The sequence below is a fragment of the Saccopteryx bilineata genome, chromosome 2 (assembly GCF_036850765.1).
Source record: "Saccopteryx bilineata isolate mSacBil1 chromosome 2, mSacBil1_pri_phased_curated, whole genome shotgun sequence".
NCBI lineage: Eukaryota > Metazoa > Chordata > Mammalia > Chiroptera > Emballonuridae > Saccopteryx > Saccopteryx bilineata.
Genome location: NC_089491.1, coordinates 349,172,368 through 349,198,013, shown reverse-complemented (window position 1 = coordinate 349,198,013; position 25,646 = coordinate 349,172,368). Strand labels below are relative to the sequence as shown.

The following is a 25,646-nucleotide window of genomic DNA, read 5'->3' as shown; positions in this document are numbered from 1 at the left end:
TGTTCTACTTTCTGTCCTTGTGACTATGACTGCTCCAGAAACCTCATATAAATGGGATTATACAGTATTTGTCTTTGTGTGATGGGCTTATTTCACTTTGCTTAATGTCCTCCAGGTTCATTTATGTTTCAACATGTGTCAGAATTTCTTTCTTTTTAAAGCTGAATAGTATTCCATTGTGTGTATTACCATGTTTTGCTTATGGTCCTTGTTTCTGATGTGGTCCTTTAGGTACAAAGCCCCTGGTACCTGAACAAACCCTGCCTGTTCTGGCCATCTCCCTGACTCTGCACCCGAACCCTGGGCTCCATACCCAGGACTCCAGCTTAGGGCCCCGGAAAGGGTCAGATCAGAGGGAGCACAGACCTCAGGCTGAGAGGGCAAATGGGAAGAGGAGAGAGACAAGAAAACCAGATATTGGGGAAAAGAAGAAAGATGATGAAATGAAGTTAAAGACAGCCACACATGAGCAAAAACACTTGTATTGGAGCTCAGGGGCCCTGTCTCCCTGCATGGGGGGCTCTCTACCCCTGAGAACTTCCCAAGGTGGATTCGATGCTCTTTCTCATGGCCTTTCTCCTGTCCTGACTGTCAAGGCATCCAGCCACAGAACTTTGTAGAATATCAATGAATCCAGCAAGGCTAAGATTCCATGAGCCCAAATGGGAAGCTTGTCATGGAAAGCTGAGAACCACAATTCCAAATTAGGCCTTCTCAGAATTTAAAGTCTGGCTGCTCTAGGAATCTCATATAAATGGAATCATACAGTACGATGGACCAAGGCCCATGAGTATCCTTTCTTTTTTATTTTCCTTTTTTCTTTTTTTTGACAGAGACAGAGAGAGAGCGGGACGGATAGGGACAGACAGACAGGAAGGAAGAGAGATGAAAAGCATCAATTCTTCATTGTGGCATCTTAGTTGTTCGTTAATTGCTTGTTCATTGATTGCTTTCTCATATGTTCCTTGACTGGGGGGCTACAGCAGAGCGAGTGACCCCTTGCTCAAGCCAGCGACACTGTGCTCAAGCCTGTGAGCTCGAGCTCAAGCCAAATGAGCCTGCGCTCAAGCCGGTGACCTTGGGGTTTCAAACCTGGGTCCTCCACGTCCCAGTTCAATGCTCTATCCACTGCGCCACCACCTGGTCAGGCTGTACCCTTTCTTTTTCGAGGAGGGGCTTCAGCTTTGGGAGTGATTGGTTGAATCATAAACCCAGACATGTTTATATAGTTGTGAGATGGATCATTGACTCCAATGTTTTTCAAACTTTGTTTTAGTGCCATAGCCTTTTGCTCAAACCAAATTCTATGGAGAAACCAATGCACGAAGCTGAAAGGAACAGAGTTTCTCTGGGTAAGGAGGTGAGGGGCTGAATTCCAGCTTCCTTTAACTGGGCTTCTGGGAGCACAAGCAGGAAAACACAATTGAGCCAGACCTTCTAATTGTAAAGATAAGGAAACGTATCCTTAGAGATGAAGTGAATTACTCAAGAGTACAGCTAATGGAAGTCAAGCCTAGGTTCTCAGAATCCTGTATTTCTAAAATTTTCAACACACCAGCCTGTCTTTCCAACTTAGGCTATTGAGACTCTTTCTTATTTGCTCCCAACCATTCTGACTTCTTTTTTCCCCTTTTTAAAAAACTTGACTTATTTCTCCTTTTTACGCATCACCCTCCCCCACTCAAAATGCCGATATTCCTCCTCATCACAGGGTCTGGTCAGGTTTTTCTTCCGTCTTTCTTTCTTTCTCTCTTTCTTTCCTTCCTTCCTTCCTTCCTTCCTTCCTTCCTTCCTTCCTTCCTTCCTTCCTTCCTTCCTCCCTTCCTCCCTCCCTTCCTCCCTCCCTTCCTCCCTCCCTCCTTCCTTTATGAGATATATATTTTTTTAATTTAATTTGTTTATTTTTTACAGAGACAGAGAGTGAGTCAGAGAGAGGGATAGACAGGGACAGACAAACAGGAATGGAGAGAGATGAGAAGCGTCAATCATTAGTTTTTCGTTGTAACATCTTAGTTGTTCATTGATTGCTTTCTCATATATGCCTTGACTGCGGGCCTTAAGCAGACCGAGTAACCCCTTGCTGGAGCCAGCGACCTTGGGTTCAAGCTGATGGGCTTTTTTGCTCAAACCAGATGAGCCGCACTCAAGCTGGCGACCTCGGGGTCTCGAACCTGGGTCCTCTGTATCCCAGTCCAACGCTCCATCTACTGCGCCACTGCCTGGTCAGGCCCTTTATGAGATATTTATTGTCCACTGTATGCATGTATGAGGAATGGGGTTAAGGATACCAGTGATTAAAAAACAAAGTGTTTTCCCAGCCAAAGTAGCTTATAGCTCAGTTAAGCAAGAACATAAGCATCCAGGGACTAACTAGAGAATGATCCCCAAATAGCATTACAATAGCAGGACAACGTCATCTATGTAACATACAGTGTAAGTTCCAAGGGACCTTCATGAAGAGGAACCAGAGGAAGTGAGGTGTGATGGGGAGATTTTCCTCGGGAGATGGGTTTTATGTGAGACCTTTAAGGAAAAGATGCCCCAAGGATGGTGCTCAGGGTCAGGGAGATTGGGTTAGACTCAGTCAACAGATACATATTCAGTGCCTGCTGTGTGTATGGTGCTAGCTTTGGCTTTGGGGATATACTGAACCAGACAGACTTGAACCCTGCCCTCATGGAGCTTATAATCTAGTGGGAAGATGGACATTAAATAGTCACATGGACAGTAAATGTTCGTAATCATGTGCATGATAACAGCCCACACTTATTGATGCATTATCAATAAGTTACAATTATATTTGGCTATGAGTTATGGAGACCAAAAGACAGTAACTTAAAAGATACAAAAGTACATTTCCCCCTCTCGTTGAATTTCAGAGGTTGGCAGTCCAGGGCTGACATGGCAGCCATTCTCCACCTAGTCCTCAAGATCCAGGTCCCTCTTCTCTTGGGGCATTCCAATGTGTGACCTCTAGGATGGCTGCTGAGCTCAGCCGCCACTTCTACTGATGGGCACTATACTAGGCACTTCACATCTCATTCTGTCATAGCCTCTTGGGGGGTAGAGGTTATTATTCCCATTTAAGAATTTAAAAATACCACACAGAAACTACAAAATCAACTCTTAATTCCTTTCATTTCCTTCTCCAGTTGAAGGCTGTAGCATGACACATGTTGGAGGTCATCAAGAGGATATGACTGTCAGTTGACCCTAGAGGTGGGCTAGGGACCTGGAGGCTCCTCACCCCCTCCCCTGTCCTTGGCATGTACGCTGTGCCCACTGTTCCATACTAGGAACTGTTTCAAGGATGCAGCCTTGACAGAGCAATGTGTTGTTAAGACTATTTGGATGGTGTATGTGACTGAACCCTATGAAAGCCTCTATATGAACTTCGAAGATTCTGATAGGCAGGTATAGAGATCTACTTGCTTTTCTCCTGCCCAAAAGAAGACTCACAAATAAGTTCCTTCGCTTATTAAACTTGCCACCTACCAATCTGGAGGAGTCTGCCTCTTTCTCCTTGCCTTCCATGTACAGGGTTCACTTTGCAAACCAACAGCATAATATTAATATTCCCAAAATGCCAACTTCATAAAATATATTCCCTAGTTAGGATTTACAAAACCTCCTTAAAGCCTACTGGTCACTCCCAAACCTTCCTGTCAGTTTCTAAGGCCTTCCTTTATTTGTCCCAGTCTCCTAGGAACCACCTGTAGCAGCCAGCTGACCCCTTCCCCCTGTTAGCTTCCCTGCTCTGCCTCCTCCTCCTCCCTCCTCGCCCCACGACCTCTTGATCCATCTTGTTCCTCCCTCCTGATGTGCACTCCTCTTTCTGCCCGAAGTATTTTCAGCTGTCAAAAGCCTACAACTTTTCCCACTACCAGGAGTCTCTGCTAACTAGCAATGGCCACAGTTTAGTCCCCTTAACGCAATTCCCAAACTGGAACTGAAGATATCAGAGCTAGAGGAGACCCTAGAAACTTCTAGTAGAGTATAATCACCTGAGAGCAGCGTTTAGCATAGTGCCATCATGTGTTTGTCACCTTCTAAAAGCTCTTGGGTTTTTAAGGTAGAATGGCTAATGGTGCAATATCTACCTCCTACCACTAGATGTCATAATTTAACAGCATACTTTCCGTAAGATGCCCAGGTATGTGATTACACAATGGGTCAACCAGTAACTTCAGAAGTCACTCCATCTCTATGCCAACAGGCAAGTAGAGGTTTTATTCACTTTCAAAGACTCACAACTACTAGTTAATCTGCTTCAGCACCCCTCATCAAGGTTTTGCAATGAGAGATCAGAGAACACTGTTCTGGAAATGTAGAGACCTGACATCTAATCCAGTTCTGCTCCCAAGTCACATAGGTTCTCAGCTTCAGGGCCTGGGTTGCAAAATGAGGAAGTTGATTAGGTCACCTTTAATATCCCTTCCATCTTTTCTAAATACAGGTACTGATTATTTAGTACACAACTAACTTCTTGCTATATCCAGCTTAGTCTATTTGTTTTATTTTCACCCTTTCTGTATATATAGAAACTTCAGTTTTAGAATCTAGTGTTCATTTCGAATAATTATGGAGTGCACAATAGTATGTGCTTTAGGAGATTTTAAAAAGCCACCATGATCTTTCACTCCATAAGTTTATATTTACTGAAGGAAAAATGATCTACATGTGAAAAGTGAAACTATAAGACAAAACACAAGAAAGAACACCAGGTTACCTGACCAGGTGGTGACGCAGTGGATAGAGCATTGGACTGGGATGCAGAAGACTCAGGTTTAAAACGCCGAGGTCACCAGCTTGAGCTCAGGCTCATCCGGTTTAAGCAAGGCTCACCAGCTTGAGCTCAAAGTCACTGGCTTGAGCAAGGGGTCACTCGAACTGCTGTAGCCCCTCGGTCAAGGCACATATGAGAAAGCAATCGATGAACAACTAAGGTGGCACAACAAAGAATTGATGCTTCTCATCTCCCACCTGGTCTGTCTGTCCCTATCTGTCCCTCTCTCTGTCTCTGTCACACAAAAATACAACAAAAAACAAACAAAACCCAGGCCACATATGTATAAGGATCAAGTGAGAGGAATAGGGTCAGAGCAGTAGAGCTCAGAGGAAGAGTGATCAGGGAGGGCTGCATAGAAGAGGTGTGATGAGTTTGGATGAGATATAAATAGACAAGAACCCAGAGAGAGGAATTCTAGATGGGAGGGATAAATGTGCCTTCTTCTTCACTAACTTTTAGGATTTGGGTAAAAAGAAATAGAGAATAATAAAAGAAGAGTGAGAAAATGAACTGGAGAGTGAATAAGAGACAAGGAGAAGGGAAGTAAGTAGGGATCACATTCTGGAGTGATGTGCACCAATTCAAAGGTAGAAAAGCAAAGTTAAAAATTCTGAAGGTAGCCTGACCTGTGGTGGCGCAGTGGATAAAGCGTCAACCTGGAAATGCTGAGGTTGCCGGTTCGAAACCCTGGGCTTGCCTGGTTAAGGCACATATGGGAGTTGATGCTTCCAGCTCCTCCCCCCTTCTCTCTCCTCTCTCTCCCTCTCTGTCTCTCTCTCCTCTCTAAAAATGAATAAATAAAAATTAAAAAAAAATTCTGAAGGTAGCCTGAGAAAGTACTTGTTCTTTTCTCTCTTTGTCTTGTAGAGCAACAGAACAATAGGCTTTCGCTCAAAGATTTAGTTCAAACCCTTCCAAAAGAGCCTACTAAACCTATTGCCCACTTGCATACCTACTATGACATGAGACCCCCCAGGTAGTCCACTCCATTTGGGAAGAACTTCAATTGAAATTCTTCCTAGTAGGAATCTGATATTTGCATCCCTGAGATTTTCATCCACTGGTCCTCAGTTTCTCTTCCAGAGTGACACAGAAAAGATCTAAGTCCATTTCCCATGACAGAAGTTGAAGTTTCCTCTTTCCTTAGCTAAGTACCTTCTAGTAGGTGCTAGTTCTAGGCAAGACTTTTGAATCCATTTAACATGGCCAGTTGCTGTCTAACTTGTTCTATCTTGGGGCTCATCTCCTTCTTAGCATTATAGTTTCATACATTAAAGTCTAGAAATTAATCTTCCAGATAGATCTGAGTCAAAATAGAAGTTGGGGATTTCTGCTAGTCACCCTTCCTGCTCATGGTGCTCTGAACATAAGTATAGTACCACCTATTTTCGTCAATTTTAACATGAAAAAAATTTCACCTCATTTTGGACTTATGCCTTCTTGACATGTTCTCCCAGCCCCATGCCACAACTATTGTTTATAATTTTCTGGTGGCTATCCCTCCTTCCATCTGTTATAAATCAGAACCCTATGGAACTCTCTTTCCTCAGTTCCATCAGCCTCTTTTGAGCCCCTGCCCCACCTGTTTCCTTATTCAGTTGTTCGCAGTTCAGCTGTGAGTGCCATCCATTCCTCTGGTGATAGAAACAGAGATTCTTCATCATAAAGACCCTGTGGGAACATTTATGCTCTTTTTCCAAGGAAAGAATTTTCATCATATTTTTAAAGGGGTCAAAGACCCAACAAAGGTTAAGAACCGCTGTTTCAGAGCCTTTGTGGGATCCTGTTTATCTTTCCCCTGAGTGTTTTGACATTGCATCTGCTGTGGCCAGCTTCCTTCCGGGCTGTCACAAGCTCTACGATAGTTTGTCTCCTTCTCCCAGGACTCTCTTCATGATTCTCTCTCCCCCAGCCATTCCTTGGGTCACACTTAGGATCAGAGAGGAAGTTTTACCTTTTACTATTACTTTTTCTGTGGCTCCACTTTTAGCTGAATAAAGAGTCCTATCAAGCTTGTCTGGATCTTAGCCCAGACTGCTGGATCTGCCCGGGGCATATGCTCCCCAGCTCCCAGCGGAAGCCCATGGCCCACGGGCTCATCACATCCTTGTGGTCACTTCTGCTTCTCTGTTCTTTTATCAGGTTGCAATGGCCTCCACTGGGCTTCCTCCCTTGGACATGTGGGTTCCTTGTACATGTGAACCTTCCTGATGGTCAGCAACACATGACCACTGTCCTGCCAGTTTAATTTTTCTTCTAACAGAGTTCAATGTCAAATGGAGATGATTCCCGTCTCATAAATTTTTGGTCATATCTAGAGTATGTGTACTTTCTAGAAAATCTTAGTCATTCTGTATTTACATACATCTTCTATGGTGTTATTAGAGACAGTCATGTCATTTTGTAACCAAGGGCATGGTCAATGTAGGAATAGGGAGTTGACAAGGTCCTTGTCCCAGTTTTCTTTGTGGTGTGTATACTTTGTTCTCCGCATCTGAGGACTTGAAATAGCTCATCCTGCAGTGCTGGTCTCAGGGCTCCCTCCCTCAACTTCCCAGCCCCCGAACTTCAAAGGAGATTCCAAAAAAGGTTGCCTTGGCCCCATCCTTTCTCCCATTCCATTCCCACCACATCTCAGCTCTCAATTCAGCCTTTCTGCACTTTGCATGTTAAGGAGAAGCCAGAGGGCAAAGATCTAGTGTTCAAAGGCTTGGTTACCAGTTGGAATGTGGAGACAGCTCTTGTGTATGGTAGTTAGTTTCACAATCACTTACTGAAGGCATTTTATTGCTGGTACTGCAAGTTTTTGGTTTGACTTAGAATCGAGTCTTTGTGATATTTGGCTAGGGTCTAAATTCTTATAATGACAGCTGGCATTTTGCCAGGCTTTTGGAATTTATAAAATCAAATTAAGACCTGGTCCTTGCCCTCAAAGAATATCAAGTCTGATAGGTAAGCTGAGATATGTACTGTGCACAAATATCAAGTAGAAGGCAAAGGCTGTCAGGTAGATACTAACAAAGAAAGGGGGGATTTTAAAGGGAGAAGCAAGATTATTTCCAGTTAGGATATCAGAGAAGGCTCTCTGGAGGAGGAGGAGCTGGCACTGAAATCATAAGGGGTGAATCTGACACACAGAGGCAGTGGACAGTGGAGTTAAGAGTGTGTTCTCAGTGTCAGGATGTGTCTTCTTCACCAGCTGTGTGAACCTTGAGCAAGTTTCTCAAACTCTCCAGGCCTCAATTTCCTGATCTATAAAATCAGGAATATAATCCTGACCCCACTGGGATATCATAAATGAGTTAACACCTGTAAAGCACTTATAGTAGTGTTGTAACATATAGTAAGGACTCAAGAAATATAGCTCTGGAGGAGAGAAGGGTATTTTTGGCAGAGGGGACAGTTCTAGTGGAAGAAGAAAAGTGAAGCAACTATAATTCTTTTGGGAAACCCCCAAGTAATAGAAATATCTGGGAAACAAATGGAATGAGAAATAGTGCTCATCACTGACGTTACTACCCTGACTGCATACTTGCGGTGTGCTGATGCTCTTCCACTGCACTGTCCAGTTACTCTTCCCAGTGTTGCTTTCTACAAATGAGGAAACTGAGGCTTACAGAGCCTAAGTAGCTTTCACAGGGGCACTCAGTGGGTGGGTGGGAGCTTTAGGAATCAGATCCATGTCCTCTCATTGCCTAAGCCAGTGGTTCTCAAACTTTTTGAAGTCAGGCGCATTTAAAATCCTACAAATAATTGTAGGTGCACTATATACAAATTTCTGAGAAATACATTATAATAATTAAATCAAATATTAAAGAAAATAATAGAAAGTCTAAGTGTGCTTTTATGGTAATTAAACAAAATAAATACGACAAAATTAAATTTATTCTGACATTAAAAAACATTTTTTATGTTACACTTTTTCTTATGCTTTTTAGAATTTGTAAAAAAGAGGGCTTAAAAAATAAAAAAAAATGACAAAAAGTTATTTTTTTTATATGTATATAGATACATTCTTAGTAAGATTTAGTAATTTCGGTAGGTCCCGGTGCGAATGTGTTAAGTTTTTTCATTCTTGTGTTCATGAGAAACATGAGCCTAATGTGTCCTAGCAATTTCTTCAATGTTTGGGCATATATTTGAAAGGCGAACTCTCATTTCCTCGTCAATACATTGAAGAATTCCTCTCTTTACTCTTAACTGTGTTGAGTGCAGAAAACCCCCACCATACATATCATCTTAACTTTACACCAAACAAAGGATAGAAGAAACTTGCCTCCAGTCTTTCCAGGGAACATGGGGGGTCATGTAAACAATCCAGCACCACAGCTTAACAGCCTTTTGCAACCTAATCAGGCAAGTGAGGTGGGGGGTTGGGCAGCCTGTCAGCTTATAGCCAATTCCCCACACTTCTGTCCCCTAAAAGTCTAAACTCCAAAAGCCCTGTTGGTTTTTTGGTCCCCAACAGGCGCATACATATTTCTCTGGAATACCATAGGGCGCACCTGGAAATCTTCTAGGGCGCACACTTTGAGAACCACTGGCCTAAGCCTATGTTCTTCAGCCTCAGCTGTAGCGCCCTTGCCTTCACTGGCTCTTCCTGGCCCCTCAGCCCCATGCTGGGCAGTTTGTCACCTATCAAGTCACTTTCTCATTCCAGGCTACAGTTCCTTTTTGAAGTAAAGGAATCAAGGACACTCTGAAAATCCAGCTCTAAGGAGTCTGATTTCTTTTTCTCTCCTCTCCTCAAGTCCTGTCTTTATGTGGCTACCATGTCTCAGTCTGGCCACCAACTGCCCTGATCATAGACATGCACAAGGAGGTAGAGAGGAAAGTGCTGAGGTCTCTTTGGTACAAACCTGCCAGCAGGTAAAAAAGAAAATCAAACCAGCACGTATGAAAATCAGAGCAGAAGTACCAAGATGATTTGAAGTAAGGAAGGAACTGGAGATGGGATGTGACTCAGAGACCTTTCCCAGGGAGCAGACGCTCAAAAGCCAACTTCAAAGGAAAGGAGGGATGTTGCTTTGTTTGGGCTCCAGTTGGGAAGGTGGAATCAGGAGCTGACTCCCTGGTGACCCTGTCCTTCTGGTTTTGTCTTTGTGGCATCTGGGAGCCTGGTTGAGATGAATCTTGTGGAATTTGGGGGAGAGAGATGAAGCAGGAAGAGAGTGTTTGAGGGTAGAGGGGGAGGCAATGACTCACTTGTGTGATACGATTTGCAGCTTAGATAGACATGTTACAGCACTGCTTTTTTTCTGAGGATTTGGACTTGTTGGGTCTTGCTACATAATCACTGTCATATTTTTTTAACTTGCTTTTAGTTTTCTAGTTTGATAAAAATACAATTAAAAATTGCCACAGTTAAATAGGGCTGTGACTTATGTCTTACTTATGGAGCTAATTTCATATACCTTTGGAAATTCTATCACATATATCTCTCCCATCTATTAACATGCTACCATTACTATTTAAGGGATTTTGAGAGACTGTGCCCTTACCTCAAAGGGTTCCCAGGGTCAGCTGCCACAGTGTCCCAAATTGTCCATGATTAATCACCTTTTTTGGGGGGGTAGGGCTAGGCATTGAAGGCTTCTGGGTAGAGAAAATGCTAGGTTTGGAATTGAGGACTACAATTCACCAGTGAGTGACCTTAGGCAAGTGACTTTTCCTCTGTGTACCTCAGTGTCCTCATGTATAAAATAAGGATAAAAACAATATGCATTTTTGCCTGACCAGGCAGTGGTGCAGTAGATAGAGCGTCGGACTGGGATGCAGAGGACCCAGGTTCGAGACCTCGAGGTCGCCAGCTCGAGTGTGGGCTCATCTGGTTTGAGCAAAAGCCCACCAGCTTGAACCCAAGGTCGCTGGCTCCAGCAAGGGGTTACTCGGTCTGCTGAAGGCCCACGGTCAAGGCACATATGAGAAAGCAATCAATGAACAACTAAGGTGTTGCAACATGCAATGAAAAACTAATGATTTATGCTTCTCATCTCTCTCCGTTCCTGTCTGTCTGTCCCTGTCTATCCCTCTCTCTGACTCACTCTCTGTCTCTGTAAAAATAAATAAATTAATTAATTAAAAAAAACCCAATATACATTTTAAGGCAATTGTGAGAATTTTCCAAGGTAATATGTCTGAAGCATTTAGCACAGTGCCTGGCACATACTAACCAATATACGGTAGCTACAATAAACGGTAGCTACAAAATGGTCACCACTCTGTCATCTTAGATTCAATCTTCCTCAGTAGATTGCCCAGTAAAATTCTGAAGCAGTAGGAACCAATTTCATTTTGTGACCTGGCCAAAGGAAAGCTCTAGAAAAACAGGAGCATTCATGAACTAGGATGGTCCCCATCTGAAGGTTTACCACGTACAAAATCCTCTATTTAGGAATGGGGGTTACGGTTCCTTGGGAGGAACCAAAGACACAGTGTCAGGAAGACAGATGAATGACTTTTGCGAGTAACCACCCAGAATAGTCACAGGTGTCTGAGGCCCTAAGGAAAGGAGGATGGAGCAAGAGGGGTGGCGAGCGGGGGAGATGAGTGGGGGCCAGAAAAGTGGAGTTCTCACTCCGGGGGGCCTAGTGGGAGTGAAGGAGGTGAGGGCTCTCCCTCTCCTCTTTCCCCAGGCCTCAAGGCTTCCAAATCAGGACTGAGGACGGCAGGCCTTACTGTGTTGGAAACACCCGCAGCCACGGGGAAGTGAGGCATTCTACTGATCAGATTTTTAGTTCATAGTCATACCACTCTTTGTCATCCTTTCAGGGAAAGCCTGAATCCCAGGGGCTCTTTGTTTGTCCCAGACCTTGGTTTAATGCCCAGGTTTTTCCAGTGTGGCTGTCATATCTCAGAAGTCAGCTGGGCATGGCTGTACCTCTTGTAATAGTCAAGACAGGAAGTGGTCAGGAGCTGGAAGTAGAGCAGCCCTTGTGGGTGAAAGGGTAAGAAAAGGCTTTTTCTGAAAAAGGGGGGGGGGACAGGTGCCTTCTTGAGCTAGGTACACGGAATTCCTGGGCTTGGCCTGGACTGTAGGGGCCCCAGGGATAACTTTTTTTACGGACTTCCCAATTTTATCTCAGAAATGGAAAATCCAAGAGCATTTTATTCCATTAGGAATTTCTCCCATGAACATAGATAGCAATGCTGACTTGAAACATTTGGGGTTGTCTGGCATCCGATACCCACACTTAAAGTAAGGAAGACAGTGGACTCTAGAGTCAGAATAACCTGTTTTTTCAGTCCCAGCTATGCCACCTACTACCTGGGTGATTTTGAGCTAATTACCCCATCTCCCTGAGCTTCCATTGTTTCACTTGTTTTTTTGTTTGTTTTTTGAGAGAGAAAGAGAGAAAAGGAGAGAAAGAGAAGCAGACACGAAGGGAGAGAGATGAGAAGCATCAACTCATAGTTGTATCACTTCAGTTTTCATTGATTGCTTCTCATATGTGCCTTGACCAGGGGGCTCAAGCTGGGCCAGTGACCCCTTGCTCAAGCCAGCGACCTTTGGGCTCAAGGCAGCAGCGATGGGATCATACCAATCATCCCATGCTCAAGCTGGTAAGCCTGTGCTCAAGCCAGATGAGCTTGCGCTCAAGCCAGCAACCTCTGGGTTTCAAACCTGGGACCTCAGAGTCCCAGGGTGACACTCCATCCATTGTGCCACCACCAGTCAGGCTTCCATTGCTTCACTTATAAAATCAGGATTCTATGCTTGTCTTGTGCTGACCAAAGTATAAAGATTCTTAGCATAGTATTTTATCCAGAACCACCACAAAATAAATGGCAGCTAAAATAACCATAATCATAATCATAATAAACATAGTAATAGATAATCTGTTCACCCTTCCAAGCCTCAGTTTCTATCTATGTAAAATGAGTTATTGTGAGGGTTAAGTTAGATGATCAATATTTGTAAAGAAGGCTGTGTATAAAAAGAAGGATGAGATATATGTAAAGAAGGCACATTGAAATTCTCATTTCCTCCCTTCAGAGGAGGAAATCTTACTCTGAGAAAAATGACCTGGGTCAGCAGCCTGTCAAGATGGGAGGGAGTAAGTGGGAAGGGAGGCCACTCCCTGGAGGAGACCTGTGGAGAGAGCCTTCTCAGTTGAGTAGAAGTGTTGAGGGATTGGGGAATGGACTGGCACTGAATTCCGGCAGATTTGGAGGCCCACTAACTAGATCCTGCTCCTACAGAGAAGCTGTGGGTACTGTGTGGCTACAGGGAGGGCCTGAGCCCTCAGGGATCTAAAAGAAGGGCTCCCACACCTGACCAGGCGGTGGCGCAGTGGATAGAGCATCGGACTGGGATGCCGAGGACCCAGATTCGAGACCCTGAGGTCGCCAGCTTGAGCACGGGCTCATCTGGTTTGAGCAAAAGCTCACCAGCTTGGATCCAAGGATGATGGCTTGAGCAAGGGATTACTCGGTCTGCTGAAGGCCCACGGTCAAGGCACATATGAGAAAGCAATCAATGAACAACTAAGGTGTCATAACAAAAAACTGATGATTGATGCTTCTCATCTCTCCGTTTCTGTCTGTCCCTATCTATCCCTCTCTCTGACTCACTCTCTGTCTCTGTAAAAAAAATAAAAAAATAAAAAAAATAAAAGAAGGGTTCCCAGCCTCATGGGGTTCTTCTAGACTCTAAGATTACCCTGCAACAATGGTTCTTAACGTTTGGAATCGCAGACCCATTTGAGAAGCTAGTGAAAACTAAGAACCATTTCTATAGGAAAACAAACTTTTGCATATTAGAGGGTTCACAGGTTTCTTGAATCTCACCCAGAGACTTCAGGTAAAGAAAGCTTGTCCTCAGGTTCTGAAGGGATAAGGGACCTGATACTTTTAGGTCTTGGCAAGAAAAAGGGTCCATTAACTTGGGACAGGCTGGGACTTGTTCCGCAGCACTAATTATGCCAAGGATCAACCATGGGTTGGACAGGGTCAGTGAACCTGACCCAGGAGCTGTCAGACGATGGTCAGTTTGTTCAGCAAGGACCCATAGCCTGGAACAACTTCCTGCCTCAATTTGGCCAACATTGCCCAATGATAGGCAGCAATAATGAAGCAGTGGGAATTTTGATTTGTAGTCAGAATTCGGGTATAGATTGTGATCCAGCTTAGAAGAGTCAATCCTAAGGGGGAAAATAGCTCACATTTACTGAATACTTACTACATGCCAGTCCTTGTGCTAAATGGCTTACATTTTTTTCTCCCATTGAATCCCCATTTTACAGATGGAGGAACTGAAACTTGGTACAGTTAAATAACTTGCCAGGATCATGGAACTAGTTAATGGTGGAGCTAGGGTTCAAAACCTGGCCACCTGACTGTTGTGCAGACAACACTTACATTACTCCATCCCTTAAGAAGATGAGTAAGGAGGGACCGAGCCCAGCTGCAAGTCTGGGTCCACTGGAGCAGAGCCCCAAGGAGGGTGACTAGGGATTAGAAAGATAACAGAACAGAAATTCGAGGCCAGAAGCCAAGCAGCAGCTTTGTTATCAAAATGAGGCATCATTCTGGCTTGGGGTTTGGGTTGGAAAAGGGTCTGATTTGGTTGAAGCAGGGTGTGAGCAGTTACATGGTACTCTCTATGGGCACAGAGCTTCAACCTCAGGCTTGGCCGGGCAGTACCTTGTGTGGTGGACTGGGATGGAAGACCCTTGACCTCTCACGTTTTCTCCTTAGCTAAAGAAGAAGGTCTGGCTCACATGAGGACACACTCCCAAGCAGAACTTGACTGACTGGGTTCAGGCTCTGGGAGCTCAGGGTCTGGTGTTCTTTACTGCTACGTCCTCACTATGCTGAGAAGCACCTCACAGAGGGTGAGCACAGAGGGTGTTGCCCAATACATGCTTGCAAATTAATGTTAAATGTCAAGGCTGAGTTCATCCCTCCACCACTACCTTGATAAAAATTTAGCAGTAGTTTCTCAGATAGCTCCCCAGAGTCCAGAAGTTCCAAGTTATGATGTTTTTAATCAGTGGGAATTCTAAAAAGCCCATTTTCCGTCAAGCCAAAGGAATAGCTGGGTCATCCCTCTCTCAATGGACAGAAGAGCTTTTGCCAAATGTGTAGGAGGAGAAGATTCTGAGCCAAAACGCTGCTCCATACTTAGTTTCCTTAATTAGAGGAATGAATTCGCACCAAGAGGTCTACAATCTCTCCATAAATAATAGCAAGTATATATATATATATTCCTCTGTGCCTTTCAGAGTCCAAAGGGCTTTCATATCCATGGTCTCACAGAACCTAATGACCAAGTATCAGGGTTAGGAAGGTATGGAGTGGGGCCAGGAGGGGAAAAGGGCAGGAAACAGATAGTTATTTTCACAGATAAGGAAAATGAGTATAGAGAGAATTTGGACACTTTTTCTTTTCCTTTTTTCATGTGCCATTTAAATTTTCATTAATAAAACACAAAACTAAACTCAGATAACTACTTTGTTTTTGCATCTGACCTGACCATATGCCAGAGAATTCTTTATAAGGGCATAGTGGGAACTGTTAATGTACCAGTTCCATTAAAAATGGCATACTGGAATATCTAATAAGTTTAGGTAAATGAAATTAAAAAAGAGAACAAATTAAATCTTTAAAATAACAGGAATCTTTTCCTCAAGTATCAGGGGTTTTCTTTAATAGTCTTCAATGTAGCCCATTTGCAGTCAATATCAATCATACTGCACAAACCCCAAGGGGAAAAACTGAGGGAATTCATGGATAGTTTTCACAGCTTCATTGTAAAGTCCAAGGTCAAAAGGATGGTGTCTTCTTTAAACTGAACATAAGATGTACAGATGATGGTTGCCTTGGCTTTTACTCTTCCAACTACTTCCACGATTCCAGAGATTTCTTCATCAAGAGGCTCCATCAACTCAATGGTTCCACTTTTTACTTCTCCATCTAAAAGAAAAAACATTTTTCCAGTGGGATGAATCTTTTCCACCCTCCCTACGAAGCAGACGGACCGGTTGATGAACTCAGCGTATGCCACCGTTGATGCACGACTTGGACAATTATATCACTTCCACCATCATTGCAAAGCAAGAACAGTGGCAGGCGGGAAACAAGCGAGCTGTACACTTTTTCAAGATCATGAATTGGTAAGAGGTGGGGCAAGGACCTGAATTCAGAGACCTTCTGATTTTTAGTACAATGGGTAAGTACTAACCTTGAAGCCAAGAGGTCCAAGAAATGACCACCAACCTGGTTCCTCCAACTTATAGTGGTGACAGTGAGAAACTGAACAGGAGTGGGGCTTCCCCAAGGGGACAGACTATTGATAAAAGAACAGGGAAAGGATGTCTATTTAAGTGTCAGTCTGGCCAACCTTGGGCAAGGGGCCAGATAATGTGGCTTTTGCCTCTTAAATGGACCTTAGGGGAGATCTTTTACCTCTCATGCATTGGATGCCCCTCTGTGATCCTATCAGGTGGAGAATGTGGCAAAGCACAGAATGGATACTCAGGTCCCCCAACATGCATGCTTGATTAATACAATGTGTCCGTAAAGTCATGGTGCACTTTTGACTGGTCACTGGAAAGCAACAAAAGACAATAGAAATGTGAAATCTGCACCAAGTAAAAGGAAAACCCTCCCAGTTTCTGTAGGATGATATGGCAGCATATGCACATGCACAGATGATGACATAACATTGTGTATACAGTGGAGCAGCCCACAGCCATGCCAGTCGAGATGTGGATGGTACAGAGGAAAGTTCAGTGTGTTCTGTGGCTCGCTAAATTCAAATCCATGACCAAAGTGCAATGTGAATATCGACGCGTTTATAACGAAGTGCCACCACATAGGAATAACATTACTCGGTGGGATAAGCAGTTGAAGGAAACCGGCAGTTTGGTGGAGAAACCCCGTTCTGGTAGGCCATCAGTCAGTGATGAGTCTGTAGAGGTTATAAGGGATAGCTACCTAAGGAGCCCTAAAAAATCTGTGCGTGAGCCCACATCGAACTGCACTGAATAGGTATGAAACTGGGAGAGTAGTCCTTTTATTTGGTGATTTCACATTTCTATCGTCTTTTGTTGCTTTCCTGTGACCGGTCAAAAGTGCACCATGACTTTACGGACACACTGTACTGTATTTTATTAAAATTGACTATCAAAGTCTGCTAAGAAGATAAATAAGAAGTGATTCTTTTATTTACTGAGGGCCTACTAGGAACTATAAAGATAATAAACTACAGTCCATGCACTCAAGGATCTCACTGTCCAGCTATGGTGGAAGAGGTGGAAGTGAATAATAAAATAATCCCAGAACTTCTGCTTCTGACTATGATAATTAGAAAGAGAAAAACAGTAACTTTATAGTGAAGAAAGCAGGCAGACACCACCTCAACCATGGGATCAAAGTTAACATCATAAGTAATGACATACTGTCATCATGTATCCGCTGATATGATATACTGACAAATCACATGATTTTTGTGGGATTTTGTCCAGAATGCTCTAAGGCAATCATTAAAAAACATCAGATAAACCCAAACCGAGGGACAAAATAATGCTTATACTCTTCAAAAGTGTCAAGGTGAAGAAAATTTGAGAAAAATGTCACAGGTTGAAGATTAAGGTGTATGAACCCTGAGGCAGTCAAAAAACACCTACTAAGAAGGACTTCTGGGAGCTAACTGAGCTCAAATTAAAAAAATGGCAGAGCCTAGCAGCCATTTCTGTACAGAGGTCTCTCCCACAAACTGTACTTCACAGAGCAGCCTCTGCCATTGACTGCCTGCCTGCACTGTGTTTCTGCCATTTGAGCCAGCCCTTATAAAGGTTTCCTGGAGTCCTAGTTCAACCAGTAGTAGAAAGATTTTCCCCATTCAATTGGAACTGTGCAGCTCTGGCCAATCAGAGCTGCTCTATTCTGACCAATCAGGACAGTGCCTCTGAAAATTTGGTGTCTTGTTTTTGCATGAGGACAGACCAATCAGGGACAGAGGAGGCACTTCTGTCTATATAAGCCAGCTCCCCACTGTCTAGAGAAGCGCATTTTCCACTGAAGACTAGAGACAGGGTTTCCCTGGTTGAAGCTGAGACATGGAGTATGTCTTGCTAGGCGTACAACAGAGAAAGGCACAGCAGAACTTCCTAGCTGAAAAGGGTCCTCATGGCAGTGCTGAACACTATCAAGCTGTTCAACTGCTATACTGTTTTCACAAACATGGTGTATTATTGTTGACCTGTTTGCACTAAATGAAGTTTTCTTCTTCATTGCACCACAAATTGGAGAATATTGTTGGTGTTGAATTGGCACCAATGACCATGGGTTGACAGCAGACATGATGACAAAATTCAAATATTGAAGCTAGATTAGCTAATAGTATTGCATCAGTGTTAATTTCCTGAGTTTGATAATTATGTTGTGGTAATATAAAATGTTAACATTGCCTGAATGGGCGATGGAGCAGTGGATAGTGTGTTGGACTGGGATGCTGAGGACCCAGGTTTGAAACGCCAAGGTTGCAGGCTTGAGCACAGGCTCATCCAGCTTGAGTCTGGGGCCGCTGGCTTGAGCATGGATCATAGACATGAACCCATGGTTGCTGGCTTGAGCCCAAAGGTTGCTGGCTTGAAGCCCAAGATCACTGGCTTGAGCCCAAGGTCACTGGCTTAGGCAAAGGGTCATTCGCTCTGCTGGAGTCCCCCAGTCAAGGCACATATGAGAAAGCAATCAATGAACAACTAAGGTGTCACAATGAAAAACTAATGATTGATGCTTCTCATCTCTCTCCCTTCCTGTCTGTCTGTCCCTATATGTCCCTCTCTCTGTCTCTGTCTCTGTCTCTCTCTCTCTGTCTCTGTCTCTGTCACAAAAAAATAGCTTGAGATGTGGTTTTGTCCTTTGTGGACATCACTACTTATAGAAGCTTGAGATGTGGTTTTGTCCTCAAATAAAAAAAATAAAATGTTAACATTAGGGGAAACTGAGTAAAAGATAAAAGGTGTTTAGTATTTTGCAACTTTTATTTAAGTGTAAATGATTTCAAAATTAAAAATTGAAAAGAAAAAGCCAGAGAAAGAGAACGGAACTAGCGTGTAAATGACCGTTGACTTCTCATGAGGAACAGTGAAGGCTGGGGGGTGTGTGTGGAGAGGATGGGGAAAGTGTGCCTCCTTGACATTTGGTCCAAGCTATAGATTTAATGGAGCTATGTCGTGTTTTAAGTTGCTATATTTATTTTTATTGTTTTAAAGATTTTATTTATTGATTTTATAGAGAGAGGAGAGAGGGAAGGATGAGATGTTTCAACTCATAGTTGCTTCACTTTTGCTGTTCAGTGATTGCTTGTTGTATGTGCCTTGACCAGGCAAGCCTAGGCCTCAAACTGGCAACCTCAGTGCTCCAGGTCAATGCTCTATCCACTGTGCAACCACAGGACAGAATTAAGTTGCTGTAATACATTGTATTAGGTCTTCAAACAGAATAAAGTTTGTTTTGAAACAACAACAACAAAAGAAACAATGAAGGCCAGAAAACAGTGGAACCACATCTTTAACGTACAAAAGAAAAACATCTGTCAACTTAGAAATCTATATCTAAGAAATATCATTAAAAATGAGTGGTATTCCATTGTACTACTCATCCTAAGAAAAGATGAAATACTGCCACTTGTGACATGGATGGATCTTGAGACTATCATGCTAAGAGAAAAAAGTTAGACAAAAGAAATTAAAAACCATATGCCTTCACTCATGTGAGATATAAACCTGAAAGCAAGTAATGAACAAACTAGACCCAGAGACCAAGAGGAAGGATTTGAGGGGGAGGCCTTTGAAAAAAGTATGATAAAACTTCAAAGCCTCTGAGCTTGTTTGGAGAGAAGATACAGTAGTCTTTCTTTATCTGTGGTTTAGCTTTTCATTGTTTCAGTTACCCACTGTCAAGTGTAGTCTGATATTAACATTAAATTGCAAATTCCAAAAATAAAGAATTCATAAGTTTTGAATGGGGCGCAGTTTTGAGTAGACCCGAACCCCTCTGTCCTGCTAGGACAGTTAGTTAATCATCCCTTTGCCCAGGCTGTATTGTCCTAACAGATAGGTAGTGACAGTATCACAGTGCTGGTGTTCAAGTAACCCTTATTTTACTTAATCCCAAAGTGCAAAAGTGGTGACGCTGGCAATTCTGATACGTCAAAGAGAAGCTGTAACGTGCTTTAAGTGAAAAGGAACGTATATGTAGGAGAAAAACAGTATATACAGGGTTAGGTACTATCTGCAGTTATATGCATCCACTTGGGGTCTTGGTATGTATTTCCACTAGACTATTTCCTAAAATGTTTATCAGATACTTAATACGTGCAAGCAAGTATTTGTAGAGAGAGGCCTTTGTGGTCATCACTACTTATAGAAGCTTGAGAATTTAGTGGTTTTGTCCTCAAGAGATTTTAGTCTACCTGAAAACCAAACTTATCCAAGAAAAAGTTAGTGAATAATAAAAGACTATACCAGTGCCTGACAGTCAGCATTAAACAGATATTTGTGAATTAAATGAATGAAAGTGTTAATGAATGATACTTAGGGTACAGAGGTAAAGTGCAATGCAGGTGAAAGAGCAGGTGAAAGAGCCCTGTGGGAGTCTCTGAGGAGGTGAGGCTAGATTCGGAGAAGGGCCACATGCCGCTGGCTTTTCTCAGCATATCAAGTGCATGGGCGCGGACCCTGGGACCAGTGATGGGGGTGGTGGGAGAGAAGGTGCAATTCTCCTCCGCCCCCTCTTCGGCTTAGGGACAGAAAAAGGCGCTCGGGAAGGAAGCGCCAGTCCGTGTCCCGCCCCGTTGCGTCCCACCCACGGCGTCCCCTCCCCTCCGGCTGCGGGAAAAGCGGCCGCGGGCGCCGCAGCTCACTGTGGGACTGGCGGGCGCGGCCGAGGCGGAGCGCTGCGGCGAGCGGACGAGATGCGAGCGCGGCCGCTCTGGACCGTTGTGCTGGTGCTGGGGGCGCTGGCGGGCGTGGGCGTTGGAGGTGAGTTAGTCGCCCGGCGGCGGGAACGGGGCTCTCCGGTGATCCGCGCGGTACATCCTGCTGCGGCCAAGTTTGCAGACTTGGAGCAGGAAAGCCCGGCGGCGGCGGCGGGCGAGTGGCCGGGGGAGGGGGGTACTTCTTGAGCGGCTGCGGAGTGAGCGCGACCAGACTGAGGCTATCGGAGCCTGGAGCTGGGGACTTTTCCGGCCCCGAGGAGGCAGGGTGATGGGCTACCTAGAAGCTGGTCCTCCCGGACGCTGAAGCCAAGTTAGGTTCCTGCTCTGGGCGGCCTCGACGTGCGCGGTGCGCTGAGCCGCGCGTTCAGCCGGGCTGCGCGCACCACAGGTGGTGCGGCTGGTGGAATGGGAGACTGGCCGCCACAACAGGGGCAAGCTGCAGCTTTCTGGGGCTGTTCCCGCATGTTGGCTGAGGCATTTAGTTGTAGTTACTCGGATAAGGGTGTGCTCGCGGGTTTACCAGTTACTCAACGTTCCTCCTTTTCCGTGTGTTACACTTTCTCCCAAGTTGGATTTTTTTTTTTTTTTTTTTTTTTTTTAACTTGGTGGCTCCGTGTGGGCGGAGAAGGATGAGGGGATGAGGGCTCTGCCTCCTCCTGTTCCCGGGTGGCAGCGGTGCCTCTGCTTCCGGGACAGACCTCGCATCTGAAATATCTCTAGCGTATGCGGAGCCACGCCAAGGGTCCCCGAGGCTGGCTTGGATCCCTGCCTTTGTCTCTCCTGCTGCTGCACACCCTATCAGGGGCCAAGGCCGTTGGCATTTGGCGGCATTGCTGCTAGGGAGGGGCGGAGCACAGCGCGGCCTAGGGGTGCTGTCAGTGGTTCTTCTAGAGCTCTGGTGACCTTCTCAGAGAGAACCCTGGCTCCTAGTCCTCTGGGGTGTTCCCGTGCAGAGGAGGCGCAAGTGTTCATTGATGTACTTTTAATGAAAGGAGTGGTATTCATTGTTAACAATTTAACTCTTGCAGAAAATACTTTTTCTTTAAAGTAAGACTAATTGATAAGTCCATTTCAAAGATAGCTATTCAGAAATACTTTGATGATTGCCTTCAAGACTTGTGCGTGTTTAAGAGATTATACAGGACAAAGCAGCAACATCTTTTTAAAAAAATCATTGTTTTGAGCCTGACCTGGGGTGGCTCAGTGGCTAAACCTTCGACCTGGAACACTGAAGCTGCTGGTTTGAAACCCTGGGCTTGTCCCGTCAAGGCACATAGGGGAGTTGATGCTTCCTGCTCCTCCCTCCTCCTCTCTAAAATGAATAAATAAAATTTTTAAAAAGGGCCCTGGCTGGTTGTCTCAGTGGTAGAGCGTCGTCCTGGCGTGCAGGAGTCCCGGGTTCGATTCCAGGTCCGGGCACACTGGAGAAGAGCCCATCTGCTTCTCCACCCCTCCCCTTCTCCCTCCTCTCTGTCTCTCTCTTCCCCTCCCGCAGCCAGGGCTCCATTGGAGCAAAGATGGCCCGGGCGCTGGAGATGGCTCTGTGGCCTCTGCCTCAGGCGCTAGAATGGCTCTGGATGCAACAGAGTGATGCCCCAGATGGGCAGAGCATTGCCCCCTGGTGGGTATGCCGGGTGGATCTTGGTTGGGCACATGCAGGAGTCTGTCTGACTGCCTCCCCGTTTCCAGCTTCGGAAAAATACAAAAAAAAAAAAAATTAAAAAAAAATTTTAAAAAAAGTTTAAAATCACCTTTTTGAGATGTGATTGACATAAAAAAGCTGTATATATTTAATGTATAAAACTTGATGAGTTTGAGCCCTGGCCTGTTGGCTCAGTGGTAGAGCATAGGCAGGCATGTGGATATCTCTGGTTCCATTCAGGTCAGGACACACAGGAGAAGCGACCATCTGCTTCTCCACCCCTCCCCCTCCTTCTCTCTCTCTCTCTCTCTCTCTCTCTCTCTCTCTCTCTCTTCCTCTCTCTTACCCTTCCGCAGCCATGGCTGTATTGGTTCCAGCGCATCGCATCGTCAGGCCAGGCGCTGAGGATGGCTCCATGGAGCCTCCACCTCATCGCTAAAACAATAGCTTGATTGTGAGCATGTCCCCAGATGGGCAGAGCATAGGTCCCAGGTGGGGTTGCCTGGTGGATCCCAGTTGGGGCGTATGTGAAAATCTGTCTATCTCCTCTCCTCTCACTTGGAAAAGAAGAAAAAAACAAAACAAAACTTGACAAATTTGGAGAGAAGTATACACCTATGATACCATCCTCACATTCTGTGAATGATAATCTTCATGGAGGAGTTACAGATATATGTAGAGGGCTGTTTACATTGTTATTGCTGAAGCTAAAATACTTAGGGATGTTAGGATAAAGTATCTAGAGGTGATTTGCTTCACTTTAGGAAACCCAATACATTTTAATATCTAAATTCATTCACAGAAGATCCTCAAGTGCTCCACCTGGGCATTCTGGAGAAGAGTAAAATACAGCCGAGACTATGAATTCTTCGGGCATTTGGACCTTTGCATTATTGCATCATTTAGACCTCTGATCTGAGGGTGCTGGAAAGTCAGGGGACCCTCTTTGAAGTGTCCACCTCCCCCATTTTCTGGAGGAGACACACAGGAGGGCAGCATTCTCCATTATCCCCCTCAAAACTGTGAGTGCGCGTGGCAGAGGTCTCCTGGGGACAGCATAAGATGGGGCCAGGAGGCAGCAATGAGGAGGGGGAGCCTGGATATGACTCTGGAATTTCCTAATAGAAATTCCTCCTCTGCAACTCCCCAACCCACTCAGGATCTCTGTTTATCATCTCCTCCCAGCCCTAAGAATCTTTCTGCCCTTGTTGGCAGGAATAGTGAGGAAGCATGCCCACAGGAACCACAACTCATGAATCAGCAGACAGATAATTAACTGGGGGAATGACTGAGCAGCTTCAGGAATAAACCACTTGGCTTGATCCAGCCCCCTCTGCTGCCCACAGAGCTGGCCTGCTATTTCATCCCATTGGCCCCTTCTTCCTTCTCCAGAACCCTGACCCTTCCTGAGCTGGAAGATCATTGTGCCTGATGGAGCTCAGGTGGGCACAGGGAAATCACACTGCCTGTTCTTCCAGTGTAAAATGCTAGTATTTATTTAAATGTGAAACTCTCCAAGAAAAAAAAAATTGATAAAATTTGCTTTTCTCTTCATGTGTGCAGTACCTCCAGGAACGCTCTTTAAAAAGTTACTTTTACTGAGGTATAATTTACGTACAGTAAAATTCATTCTTTTTAGGTGTATGGTTCTATGGATTTGGCAAATGCATACATTCAGGTACCTGTCATCATAATCAATATACAGAATATTTCCATCACCCTAAACCAGGGGTCGGGAACCTATGGCTCACTAGCCAGATGTGGCTCTTTTGATGGCTGCATCTGGCTTGCAGACAAATCTTTAAGGAAAAAAATAATAACGTTAAAAATATAAAACATTCTCACGTATTACAATCCATTCATTTCCTACTGCTCATGTTCATGGCTGCGGGTGGCTGGAGCCAATCACAGCTGTCCTCCAGGACAACACCAACTTTTTATTGAATAATGCCTAACATACATGGGTTGTTGTATGGCTCTCACGGAATTACATTTTAAAATATGTGGCGTTTATGGCTCTCTCAGCCAAAAAGGTTCCCGATCCCTGCCCTAAACAGTTCCTGTGAGCTCCTTTGTCATCAATTCTCTTTCCCCATCTTTAGTTCTTGGCAACCTCCAGTCCGTTTCCTGTTCTTATAGTTCTGCTATTTACAACATGTCATATAAATGAAATCATACAGCAAGTAGCCTTCCAAGTCCGGCTTCTTTCACTTAGTATGATACATTTGAGATTCCGTGGTTGTTGTAGGATGTATCAGAGGTTATCCAGGGCTACTTCATATTCCCATGTGTTGAGACAGTTACCCGAAAGAAGAGGGCTACATCCATTAAACCTGGATCAAACTTCCAATCTAAATTTTCTAATTGGATAGATGTATTTGAGCTGTATAGATTAAGCCATTAGATTTCCCAATTGCTAAGTAGTTATATCTTTGGGATATTGGAAAGAGTTTTGCAGTAACCAGCACTTTTATTATTCTCAGTCCTAAAAAACAATGGATAGTTTGTGGCCAAATATGATGTCATAATCCTTTAAGCCAGAAGCTGTAAGTAAAGCTGGGGCTATTCTACCTTAAAAAAAATTTTTTTTGGTAGCATCTCTGAAAAAAAAAGCCCACGACAAGTCTTTTTTTCTGTTTTCTGTCATGTTCCCACAAAAAGACTATTTCCCCTTCCTCTCAGACTTTCTTAGTTCAGTTAGTAAAGAATTTTAAACATTCAAGAAGAGAATTAGATGATATATGCTCATTATAAGAAGGTCAGGCATTGCCCTGACCCATTGACTTAGTGGTAGAGTGTTGGCCTGGCATGTGGATGTCCTGGGTTTGATTCCCAGTCAGGGCACACAGGAGAAACGACAATCTGATTCTCCACCCTTCCTGCTCTCCTTGTTTCAGTCTCTCTCTCTCTCTTCTTTCCCACAGCCATGACTTGATTGGCTTGAGTGCATCAGCCCCAGGTGCTGAGGATGATTCTGTAGAGCCTCTGCCTCAGGCGCTAAAAATAGCTCGGTTGCGAACATGGCCCCAGATGGGCAGAGCATTGACCCCAGACAGATTGCTGAGCAGATCCCGATCTGGGCACGTGTGGGAGTCTGTCTCTCTGTCTCCCCTCCTCTCACTTGGAAAAGAAGAAAAAAAAAGTCAAACATTGGAGAGTAAAATGGCTGGTTCCTCTCTAATTATCTTACCCCATGATGTCCACTATTGATTAGAGAGGTGTTCTATTCAGAGCTTCTCCTACTTCTTCTTGACCTTTTGGCTAAG

The 25,646-nt window shown here is 44.4% G+C and overlaps 1 protein-coding gene and 1 pseudogene across 1 annotated transcript in view; one reads left to right on the top strand and one right to left on the bottom strand.

Moving 5' to 3' along the window:
• Positions 1-15,473: 15,473 nt before the first annotated feature.
• On the bottom strand, positions 15,474-15,837 carry LOC136326553 (replication protein A 14 kDa subunit pseudogene; annotated as a pseudogene).
• Positions 15,838-20,490: 4,653 nt separating this feature from the next.
• ITGB3 (integrin subunit beta 3) overlaps positions 20,491-25,646 on the top strand; it is a 56,459-nt gene continuing 51,303 nt past the window's right edge. The window contains 2 exon segments of the mRNA XM_066262678.1: positions 20,491-20,539; positions 20,542-20,781. Of these exon segments, the coding sequence (XP_066118775.1) occupies positions 20,491-20,539; positions 20,542-20,781 (289 nt within the window).